Source organism: Danio rerio, chromosome 25 (genome assembly GCF_052040795.2).
Source record: "Danio rerio strain M-AB ecotype USA chromosome 25, GRCz13ab, whole genome shotgun sequence".
Taxonomy (NCBI): Eukaryota; Metazoa; Chordata; class Actinopteri; order Cypriniformes; family Danionidae; genus Danio; species Danio rerio.
Genome location: NC_141045.1, coordinates 38,511,267 through 38,523,820, shown reverse-complemented (window position 1 = coordinate 38,523,820; position 12,554 = coordinate 38,511,267). Strand labels below are relative to the sequence as shown.

General features: G+C 40.3%; 2 protein-coding genes across 3 annotated transcripts in view; both read right to left on the bottom strand.

The window, feature by feature from the left end:
• The window catches only part of ano5a (anoctamin 5a), an 805,725-nt gene that overhangs the window by 111,971 nt on the left and 681,200 nt on the right, over positions 1 to 12,554 (bottom strand). The window lies entirely within an intron of this gene.
• Positions 885 to 12,554, bottom strand: part of cpne8 (copine VIII) — a 100,015-nt gene continuing 88,345 nt past the window's right edge. For both annotated transcript variants that reach the window (XM_087312644.1, XM_087312645.1), the window contains 3 exons: positions 11,473 to 11,530; positions 9,117 to 9,190; positions 885 to 2,294 (listed from right to left, as the gene is read on the bottom strand). In XM_087312644.1, coding sequence (XP_087168770.1) covers positions 2,082 to 2,294; positions 9,117 to 9,190; positions 11,473 to 11,530 — 345 coding nt within the window. In that variant the 3' untranslated portion in view covers positions 885 to 2,081. The remainder of the gene's footprint in view (positions 2,295 to 9,116; positions 9,191 to 11,472; positions 11,531 to 12,554) is intronic.

The window sequence follows — 12,554 nt, the reverse complement described above, 5'->3', positions numbered from 1 at the left end:
AATAGCAAAAGGGGATTCAGACATGTCCTTCAAGCTTTTGCGACCTTTGCTTTAGACTTTGCGCCTAGATCATTAAAATAGAGCCCTAAATCTCATACACAAGGACTAAAAAAGCTTTTATGCTGTCATGTAGCACACATATTTAAACGTGTTAACGAGAGAGAAAAGGAGAAAGAGTGCAACGTCTGCCACATAAACAATATAAACTATATAAAACTGTTGGATACATCACCTGCATAAATCACACTATGGACATTAGAAAGCAGGCACAGGACGTCAACATGACGTCAGATTGACGTTGTACCCCAACGCTGTGAGATGTTGCATTCATGGAAATGAAAATCGGGTTGATGTCAGAACAAAACGCCAGACCAAGGTCAATGTCCAACATTGGACAGACTCTGCATTTTGGTCACTTTTCAACGCGACCTAAAAACAACCAAATATCAACGTCTAATGATGTTACAGCTTGACGTTGGGTGGATGTTACCACTATGACGTCTATCAAACGTTGGATTTTGGTTGCCATACCTGATGAATAAATGTCAGTATTTGTCGTCGATATGACGTTGGTTTAAGATGATGGCTCGACATTGGATTTTGGTCACTTTCCAACACAACCTAAAATCAACCAAATATCAACATCACTTTACGTCGTTAATGGGGGTCAAAATAATGTACTTAGATGCTATAGTGACCTAAATCTAACCTCATATTAACATCTTATGAGACTGTCTGTCTGCTTGGTAGATTAAGAACCAGTTTAAAAGGCCTAGATTAAAAGGATTTGGCCAAATTGAGATATTTTCTGTCATAAGCTATAGTAAAACAGACCGAAAGAATTGTTAAAAAATGAAACCCTGCGAACAGATTAAATACAGGAATAGGGAAAAGAGTGCTCTTTTATTATCAGCTGTCAGTCAGCGCCTGTTTTTTTCCTGGTCATTTCGCCAATGCAAAATGTGAATGCAGACAATCGGACACGAGTCACTGTTAAAAGTTGATGCTAGCAGATCATCAAAAAAGCTCAGAGTTGAACATCAAGATCTGCAGTGTAAATGCATCCTCTGTTGATTTGCTGAATGCCATTATTCTAATTCAACATTTAATTAACTAGTCAAAAATATGCAATAATATGCGATTAACCCAAATCAAACAGCTTTGGAAAGCTATAATGAAGACAGAATTTCCATTTTGCGTGATCAATTCCTTTAACGTAGAGTAAGGCTTTTCCTGTTAAATATCTGTGCTAGTGCCGCTAAAGCTGAGCACAAACTCTTTAAAGATTTTGAGGCAGTCAACTGACCAAAAATACGGCATAACCAAACAGTAAAACAACTGAATACTGTACAATATCAGGAAAACCAAGGCCTGAAAATGTCTCTCACTTCAGTTCCGAGGGTGTATTCATGCTTTTTCTGTTTTTCTCTTGCTCTATATACAAATGTCATGTAGTAAAACGAGTAAATTCTATTGTTAAGCAGCTCAGAGTTTCATGAGGTACAAAAAAAACATCCATTTGTAAAAAAAAACCTAAACGTTACAATTGTAAACGTCTGCTGAAGTTCGTCAGACACGAGAAGATCACTGTATTTTCCGGAATATAAGTCTTTTATTGTATTGTTATTATCTTTAAAACGTGCTTTGACTTAAATAATGCAACGGATGTCAAAGCAGGTAGAACTAAAATGCATTTAGAATATTTTTAAATAATATATATATATATATATATATTTATCTTACATTATTTCTCAGTAAGACTATAAAATGTGACTTTTGTGCAATTTTGTTACGATTTCATAGTCAGGTGCAACCTTTTTTCCGGAAAGTACAGTATATGTAAGAGACTGTGGAGTCACATCTGATATTTGACAGACTGAATAGGCCACTTGATACTTTAAAACAGTCTAAACCCCTTTCTGAAACCTCAACACGCCGGGCCGGGGCGTAAAGTATCCCGAACGTCACCCTACATACCGAAAGACAGCGTGCAGAAGGGCGGCGTCTCACTCAGACAGGCCATGTGTGATCCTGAGAGTGACGGTGAACCAAAGAAAGCATGTACGGTTTTGTGTAACAGCTCAGATCTGCGTCTGCAGATGGTGGATCGGGTGGACGAGGCTCGCCGGAGGTTTGGAAATGGTGGAGTGGGCTGAATGCTGAGGTTTGATGCCTCTGCTTCGCACGTACTGGAGGAACTGATCTGGGATTTCCGCAAGAACGTCTTTGGCCAGACGGGCCATGCTGAGGATGTGATTTCCTCTGCGATCGATGTAGTCACGGAAGGGAACAAACTGAGGAGAAATAGACAGAGATTGAAACGATCCTTCAAGGCAATGGTCTCAAACTCAATTCTTGGAGAGCCGCAGCTCTGCATAGTCTAGCTCCGACTCACACCTGCTTAATAGTCTCTAGTAGTCTTGAACACCTTGATTAGTTGCATCAGCTGTGTTTGATTGGAGTTGGAGCAAAACTGTGCAGAGCTGCGGCCCTCCAGGAATCAGTTTTAAAGAGTGTACTTGCAGATTGCATTGTACAATTAAGTGTAGTTGAAGTGAACCTTCTATTCCTGTGTTCCCATCCAAAGATGCGATTGATTTATGAAGAAAACTGGAATACTGCATTAAATATTTGGGAATAAAGCAGCGTTTCCTTGCCTTGCCTTTCCATCAAATGAGTGCAAAACGGTCACTTCTTGATGAACTGGCAGCAAATATTGAACAGAAGAATGTAGTTTAGTGTGTTTGAAGAAGCCACTGTGGTGTATTTTCTTCTCTAATAAATAAGTTGCACCTCAGAAGATGAAGACTGAGGTAATGAACGCAATGCTGTGGCTTTTGGAGGCGTGAGAAACTCCTTGAGAGCGTAGAAAGATGCTCAAGACGTGATAATCTTTTTTAACAAATCGAACTCAGCCAATCAAATATATATCAAATATATATAGCCAAATAATATAGTAGTTGTGGTGTCCCTCAGGGTTGTGTGAGCTGATCACTTTTATTTACTCTATATACTAATGAGTGCTCGAGCAGGCACTCATAGAATCTTATTTTTAAATATTCAGATGATACGGTAATTTTAATTTTGCTGAACAAACAAGATCATGTTTCTGTCTATTTTTCTCAAATTGATTCATTTGTTGAGTGCTGTGATGAAAACTTTTAAAAGTAAATACAAGAAAAACAAAGGAAATAATCGTTGATCCCAAGTGTGTTGTCGAGCATTTACCTGTGTTTGTACATAATCAAGGAATCACTCGGGCGCAGTCAAACAAGTATTTGGGAATTCACATAGACAGGTCTCTAACACGGGACACTCATGTAAACTGGATCTGTGAAAAGCTTCACCAAAGACTGTATTTTCTACGAAGGTTATGGTTTTATGGTGTTGATAAGAAAATCATGTACTTATTTTATCAAGCTGTGTTTGAAAGTGTTATCAGGTATGGTCTCTCTACATGGTATGACAATCTTTCTGTAAATCTGAAATCAAAATTTTTTTAATATTATCAGAACTGCTCTAAAACTAATAGGATTTGAAACTTTTACTAGTGTCACACCTGTTGCAGTGCCCTAGTTAGGACACTTGAGGGCACTAGTTTGTTTGGTAGTTACACTTCATTTCCCATAATCCTTTGTATTACTGATTGTGTTGTTACAGCTGTTTTGTGTTTGTTAATTTAGTCCTGTCTTTATAAACCCTCTTGTGTCATGTCTGCTGTAGTGCCATCTTGTGGTTTTCTGGACACTAGTTATGTTTTGGTTTGTTCCTGCTTTGCAGTTCACGTGATCACTAATTGTTTCCAGCTGTCTGTCATTGTCTAATTATTATTGTTGTCTTTATTAGCCTTGTTATGTTGTGTTTAGTTTGCCTTTGGATTTTTGCTGTTTGCTCGTGCACCCTGTTCACCCGATTCTGGTTTGTTTTGTCCGGCTCTTATCTGTACCTAGTCTGCTCACTGACTCGTCGTTTTGGTTTGTTTGTTTGTTCACTTTGTTTTATATTATGATCATATTTTTGAATTCCTGTTCTAACTTTGTTTGATACACTTTTGTTTATTGGGTTGTACTTTTGTCTCTGTTCGATTTTTGAACCTGGCCTCGCCCCTTATTTATTATTAAAACTTCTATTGCTGCATTTGGATATCTCTTGTATTTTGAAAGCCCATCGTGACACTCTTGTCCTCTTTTTTCAGTTGCCTTAGGATTTTGTTAGCTCCTCACGTTTGGTATGTTTGTCTGGTCATCTAGTTTTTGTATTTTGATAATTCTTGGATTCCTGTTTTGTGTTTGCTTTCGTTAGCACTCTTTAGCACTCCTACCCTGTTTTTGTATTTACTCGTTTTTGGATTTTTGCCTGTTCTCTTGTTTGGACTAGATTTGCATCCTGCTTTAGTTCTGTTCAAGTTTGGAAACCTTTGTCTTTTGGAAACCTTAGTCTTTGTTATAATAAATTGCTGCACTTGGATTTATTAAGCATTTTGTGATCATTCCCCATTTCGTGACAACTAGTATACAAACACTCTACAAGCAATGCAATCTGAATGAAGCGAAACGAATTTTAAGTAACCTATCGCATGTGCTCATCAAATTTTACGATCTTTTACCTTCTGGAAGTGGATACAGAACTTTCCGCTGGAAACGGAAGAGGCTTAAGAACTCTTTTATTCCAGTGTCAATCAGACTATTGAACACTGAACGATAGTGTATGTAATTCTTTGGCATGTTGACTTATTTTTTAAATTGTTATTGTGTCAGAACCTGCTGAAGTGCTGTGTGAGTCTACAGAAAGTTTCCCCTTGAGGGACAATAAAGTATACAAACAAACAATAAAATAATAATAATACTGAACCACGGTGATGACAGACTTTGGCTGAGGTATTTCAGAAATGAGCAAAACGACATTAAAGATGATTTACAATGTGCTGGAAACGCTGGTTTGTCCATTTTTTTTAATGCAATATTCCAAAATGAGCTTTAAAATAGGTGACTGGAAACATAGCACATGTCAGAGAAACCCTAGATTTAAAATGTGAAGTCACACAGGCATACTCATGTATGTCAACCAGACGTAGAATCTCAGACCTTTTCAAGAAACTCTTGATGATGTTCTCTTTCAAGGTGTCATTGAGTTGATGCAATGGAAAATACGTAAAGCACCATCACTCCATGAACATATCTCTGGCTACTAAGACGAGACAGGCTTTGTGAGCCAAAAGTATCAATAATACAAGCACATGGTATAGCATAGATGCAGAGTAAGTAGAGAAGTGTGCAGATGTCGCCTTGGCCAACTCTGCACTTTGGCGTCCGGTCTAAACGTAAAGAGAATAGTCCCAGTTATCCAACTGCACATGGGTGGTGCAACATTCCCAAGGCTTTAGAACTACAATGGTGGCACATCTCAAGTGTGGGGCGAAGCCAGAGTCTGTCCACACAGTTGGGTGATGAACTGGATGAATGGCTCACAGGGAAGTCGGCTACTGAGCCAAGCTGTTGTCTGTTCACTGCCAGCACATGGCAATATTTCAGGTCTATGAGGTTTGCTTCAGTAGAAACACAGCCTTCATTCTAACACCCACTCAGCGCCACATTGACCTTCCCAAAGGCATCCCAGCCAATAAGTGACCTTTTACTATGAAAAAGACAGCAACTTGCCTCAAAATGAGGATCCTAGATCAACGGTGGGCAAGTTCAGTCCTGGAGAGAATCTAAACATACACACCTGATCAAGCCAATCCGGGTCTGAGTGCTACTCAAAACTTACAGTCAGGTGAGTTTTTTTAAAGGCTGAATCAAAGCTTTGCAGGATTGAGGCTATCCAGGACAGAACTTGCTTACCACTGCAATAGGTCAAAGTTTAGTCTCGTCACATAGTAAGGGAAGAACTGCATATTAACGTTGGGTAGTCCCTTAGAGCAGGGGTGTCAAACTCAATTCCTGGAGGGCCGAAGCCCTGCACAGTTTAGTTCCAACCCTGCTCCAACACACTTACCTGTAGGTTTCAAACAAGTCTGAAGGACTCAATTAGTTTAATCAGGTGTGTTTAATTAGGGTTGGAACTAAACTGTGCAGAGCTGCGGCCCTTTTGGAACTGAGTTTGACACCTGTGCCTTAGAGCTTTATAGTTCAACCATCTAGGATTGGAAGCCTCTTGAGGCAAGACAGCAACAACTTTAAGGGTGTAATTACACTAGGCTATAGACTTGACCCCCATATCCTCGATCATTTAACTCGTTTGAGAGCTCTGGACATTAATCCAGCCCTGTCCCAGTTGAAAGAGGTAGGCCAGAGTGTGGTTTGGTTGGGCTTGGAACACATATAGTGTGAATGCGAAATGAAATGACGTCACTTTTAAGGCATTGTTCCACATGGATTTATAACGTATTCTTCAATGAATGGGAGTCCCAACTGCGCCCCAAGCGACTTAAAAATTCACAACAATGTACCTAAAGCAATCTACTGTTCTGAGTGAGAGTGACTCTTTTCCTGTTTTCTTTTAAACAGTCTCGTTGATGATGCAAGCATGACTGCTCACAGAATGTAAAAATTCAATGTCAATGCGGGCCAAAGAGAGGACGATAGTGCCTGTCCTTGGTTCAAGGGAACTGTGCCTAGTGTGAGTACACCCGAAGTATGAGACCCACATGGTTATTAAATAGAAGCTTATTGCATAGAGCAGGGGTCAACAAACTTGTTCCTGGAGGGCCGGTGTCCAAGAGGTTTCAGCTCCAACCCTGATCAAACACACCTTAGCAAGCTTATCAAGGTCTTACTAAGTATACTTGAAACATCCACGCAGGTGTGTTGAAGCAAGTTGGAGCTAAACCCTGCAGGGAGACCAGCCCTCCAGAACCGAATTTGGTGACCAATGGCATAGAGAGTCATTAATGGCCCATTTCCACAGAATGGTATGATACAGTAGGGTTCGGTACGGGTCACCTTTATCAGGCTTGCGTTTCCACTGCCAAAAGGATACTAATGGTCGCCGTGGTGTAAGACAGAAAGTTTCAGTCGATGTAATTTTCGCTCGAGGAAGTAAAACTACTAGTCGTTCACATATCATATGAGAAGCACCTCTCACAAAACATGCTCATACACATAAATACTGTATAAATGTTCATTACTAACCTTACTATCAACATGATTTGATTATAACTGTAGATCAATGACAGTGTGAAACACATACAGTCCCTTAGAGTCTCGAATCTGTTACCAATTACAGAAAAACTACACACAGCAGACATTTAGTCCTTATTTGGCTTCAAAAACAACACGCAACATACAGCGCACAGTCAGAGCAAACCTCTCATCTGCATCTTTAATCTTCAGCAGCACAAGTAAGCTCTGTTTGAGAGGAATTCAGTCAATACGAGTTCATAATTGTGGCGAGGGGGTGTGGTTGAAAGCCGTGGGAACGGAGTGAGGACACCGCGTAAGTGAATACACCTGCGGTGCGCACCTGCCGCGGATCCCACGGAAGGAGCTCTAGACGATAAAAGGAAGAACGATGGCAGAGGAAGCCGAGAGAGTTTGTCCGTTTCTGAAAACACTGGATGTCAGAAGCACTTCAATAATCACGTGAGCTCTCTGGAAAAAGCCCTTTGGAAAGGGTACGCAAAAAGTGGTACGGTACGGTTTGCTTTTTAGTACTTTTCGATAGTGGAAAGGGCCATAAAAGCGCAACGAACTGTACTGTACTCTACTTTACCATATCACTCAGTGGAAACGGGCCCAAGAAATGGCCTTATGTAAAGTCTAAAGATATGTAGATTCAAAGGAATGGAACTGGAATGCCACAGATTTCTTTCTGGCATCTCGTAACCTCTGGATGATCATTATTGTGTAACCAAAAAGTCAAGGTGTCTTCATTATTCCTGATGAATTAAATTACTACCCACTGAATGTGTGTTTACAGGCGCCATTTGCTTGGTGGAGCTAGTTCTCTGCTTCCAGCTTGCAGCATCATCACGGGGTGCAGAGATCCCCTACAAGCTTAATATGGCACTACATGAGTTCTGCCCACCAGAATTAAAGTGACCCTACAGGGCTTTGAGGGCAATGCCACAGTATCCAAACATACTAATGCATCCTCCGTCTGGGGCATCATATTGTACACATTTGTCAGATTCAAAATCTTCTAATCTTCAGCCAATTCGAATGCTATCACTGGATTGAATGGTTGTTATCAGTGGTTATCAGCTGACAGATATGGGCCAGTAGAGGCCTTCTGCGCTTACTGATAGGCTCAGAAGGTTGTAATCAACCAACTACATGGTTAATCAGCTATAGATCACATACGGCTGTGGCTTAAAGTTAACAAGAATTATTTATATTATTTATAAAATTTCCCATTAATTGTTTTTTATTAACGTCTACCCCCACCCCGACCCTAAACCCAACCATCAAAGTAACGTAAAAACATATCTGGAGTCTTCTGTATAAATATAGCTGATTAACCATGTTGATGGATGATTACAGCCTTCTAAGCCTACCAGTAGACGCAAAAGGCCCCTACTGGCCCATATCTATCAGCTGATAACCACTGATAAAGCCCATTCAATCCAGTGATAACATCTTCGTAAGCAAGAACTTGATACGGGTTCTGCCATGATCTCTGGATTATGGATGACACAAGAGGAAGCAATAATTCAATCTGTTATGAGCCTTTGCCAGTTTTTTAGTCAGCCGGTCTAAATCTAGGCCTTCCTGTAGGTTAGATAGTAGAGAATGGTGCTTGAAACAGCAAAGTAGTGGGTTTGACTCCTAGGGAAAGCAAGAACCAATAAAATGTGGTCCATCAATGCAATGCAATGCAAGTCATTTTAGATTAAAGCGTCTGCAAAATGTATAAACGTCAATGTAACTGGCAACATCCTCAGTGATCAGTTTCTCATGAGCATTGCAGAGGGATCTAGCAGTAGCCTTAAAGGTGCAATATGTTGGCCTATTTAAAATTAAATTGAAAAGAGAAGATATAAAAAGAACAAACATGATAATAAACTTGATTCTTATAAGCTTTAGCTATACACGTTGAGTCAGTAGTCATCGAAATCATATGACATTCTGCTTTATTTCTGTCTGCAGATGCATGAGACGCAGGGTTGGAAAGCTCACCTGCACGATGTCTCTTTCAGCGAAGCGACCCCTGGATGATATCCTGACCTCATCCCCGTCTAGTTCAATCATCTCTGCCAAATGGACGAAAATGACACAGAAGAAACGATCATGAGGCACTTTGGCTCCGCTCAGATTGTAATAGTAAAGTGTGCTATCGTTGCGTCTCATACGAGTTCAAATAACACCCTTTAATGCAGCCGCTCTGAGATGAGTTCAAAGAGCAAATCATGAGCGCTGTGAGATAACGAGGACACTGAGAGCTGCATTTTAATCAGCTTTTATCTTCGTTAAAGGCGGAAAAAAAAAATATCGCATCAACCTTTAAACAAATTGCGAGGCCAGCGAGGTTTACTTTTGTAAAAAGTCCATATAAATCATGAAACTGCATTATTACGGAACAAATAAGTATAATATAGCAGGCTGAGATGAGTAACTAGTTCTCCTTTTCATTCCCAGATGAAATTGGTAGCTAAAGGGGATCTATTATGGCCCTTTTTACAAGATGTAAAATAAGTCTCTAGAGTGTGTGTGTGTGTGTGTGTGTGAAGTTTCAGCTCAAAATATCACACAGATAATGATTATAACTCTGAAACTGACCCTTTTAGGCTTTGATCCTAACCGTGCATTCACACTGAAGGCGGTGAGAGCGTCAAAGGTTGCTCTGGCTTCCCTGGCGACAACGCTGTCTCCCTTCAGCTCCGGTGCGAGAGCGTTAAAATTCGCTACATTGATCTCGTATTTAAAGGGGCCATTGCAGCAAATCATATCAGTTACATTCCCCTATAAAACATGCTTTCTAGCGTGAATATGTTGCGCGCTTCTTATGGGGTGTGACTTTGCTCCACTTAATTCTCCATTCAAGAGTTCACACTTAGATAATGCTTGAGTATTTTAGCCGGTTTGGCATGCTGTTCCGGGAGAGAAGCCTGAGATAGATGAACCCAAGGCTCCTGCCTGGTCAATAAGCATTAGGAGGGATACGAGATCAGGTAGTTCTCGATAACTTCAAGAACATACAAACTCCTCACAGAAACACCCACCGCCCTAAGGGACCAGGGCCGGCAGTGTTCTTGCTGTGGGGCTCGCAGTGCTAACCACTGGGCCGCCATGCCGCCCGATCAATGATAAAGGGGGAGGAAGGGGAGTTTCTTGTAAACGAAGATAAAGTGGACTGAAAACTGAGGTTCTTTATAGTAGCTTAGGGCTCATATGATTGGAAGATAGTGATTAGCAAAATACGGGACCGGCCGTGATGAATCATAAGCACGTGATCCTCTCGAAATTAGTTTATGAATAAACCTCACTTAGTGATTAGTGATAGGAATTAGCTGTAGTCAATACTATCACGTGCTCCTCTCGAAATTAGTTTGTGAAACTTTACATGTGTCCATATGTCTGAAATATCCTGAAGCAGCAAGACTGTTGGATGAGATTCCCGCTTTTATTAAAGATAAAAATATATATAACATTATGCATATCAGTAACTCGCTAGTAACTTTTTATTGTATGTTCCTGTAAGAAAACATTGCAAATAATTGGAAATCCGGCGACCGCAATAATCAAACCCTTGGGAACAACTGTGGTCAGAACCAAAGTTCACAGTGACTGTGTTCTCTGGAATCCGCTCAAGCGGTGGACTTCTGCATTCTGATTGGTTGCCGCCGAACCGCGTCACAGCTCATTACCATAAAGTTAACTTGATTTCAACTCTCCTCGATGCCCACACTGGTGAAGATGCTCCGCGCTGCTCCTCGCCACCGGCGAATGACTTCCGGCTACTGTGACGCTCTCGCCGCTTTAGGTGTGAGCGTACAGTAATTGTGGTGTTTTGGTGACTGTCACTTTAAATTCAAATGAGATTGTGCTCTTTTTTAAAAGAGGGCGGAGCTACTAATGCCTGTGTGTCAGCATAGTGGCAGATTCAAAATCCTATGCAGGACACCGGCCCTCCAGGACTGAGTTTGGACACCCCTGCCTTAGTGGCTGACATTATCTTCAGCTAATGGCGGACGGCTGCTTCTCACTCAGGGCTGTTTATGCTAATGAGGGAGAGATTGTCATTAGTGGGCAGGGCTTTCCCCCTTTGATGACATGTACAAAGGGAGAATGTCAATCAAAGTGCTTCTGCAGACTGTTTTGATCAAGTGTAATAATAAAAATACAGAATTAACACATGTTTACCCCTTATAAAAGTGATTTTTGCATAACAGCTCCCCTTTGAGGAATGAACTGATTGGGAAATTCAGATAATAACACCGAACACGCCACTAATAACGATCTGATTGGTCTCTCTGGAACATGAATGAAACAGGTTCCTCTTTTGATCTGATCACATACAGCTCTCTCATCTTACCGTCAAACTCAGCCGGCCCGACTCCAACGATTATAATTGACATGGGAAGACTGGAGGCCTTGAACAGAAGGGAAGAGTTCATTAAAACAAAACCCCCAAGACTACAGCCCTCACATCATTTAACACTTTAATAATGAAACACGCACAGAATAGACTCGCAATAGCAGGATAACGGCATGTCATGTCGAGTTCAGATCTATAATAAGCGGGATTGTTCTCTAATGGCGTACAGACTAGTTCGTTTTTATAGCACTTTAAAAAATGATGATCCGAGTGTCCTGCATTTTTATACTCAACCCTTAATTACTACACAGAATCCCATAGTGATGTACCTGATTGAGTTTTCGCATGGGCTTTTTGGGTTTTACTTTGCAGAATTTAGATAAATTTAAATATTTTGTCAATGTAAGCGGCGTCTGAAATTTTCTCCTAAAATATCTCCTTTTTTTCAAGCTCTTATGTGCAGGTTCAGTAATTTAAATGTTATGGCAAAGAATATGTTACTTTCAGTGCCTTTAACATGAAATAACTGAATACAAATATAAGAGGAGAGAAAAATGCTCATTTTAGAGGAAAATTCCAGATGGCACTTAGAGGTTTTTGCATCTGAACCCTTCATATACAGTTGAATTACTCGCCCCCATGATTTATTTTTTCCCCCAATTTCTGTTCAACGGAGAATTTTTTTTAAAAATTTGAACCTAAAGTCTATTAAAAAATGAGTTGAAGTCAGAATTATTAGCCCCGTTTCTTTTTATCCCAAATTTCTGTTTAACAGAGAGCAGATTTTTTTAGCACATATCTAATCATAATAGTTTTAATAACTCATCTCTAATAACTGATTAATTTATTTTATCTTTGCCATGATGACAGTAAATAATATTAGACTAGATATTCTTCAAGACACTTCTATACAGCTTAAAGTGACATTTAAAGGCTTCACTAGGGTAATTAGGGTAACTAGGCAGATTGATTTTACAGTACATTGTTACTTTGACACCTTCATGACACTCACACACATTAAAAAGAGGCCACGACTGAACGAGGAGGACGATCTCCAAGTGTCTCCAAAATTAAACCAA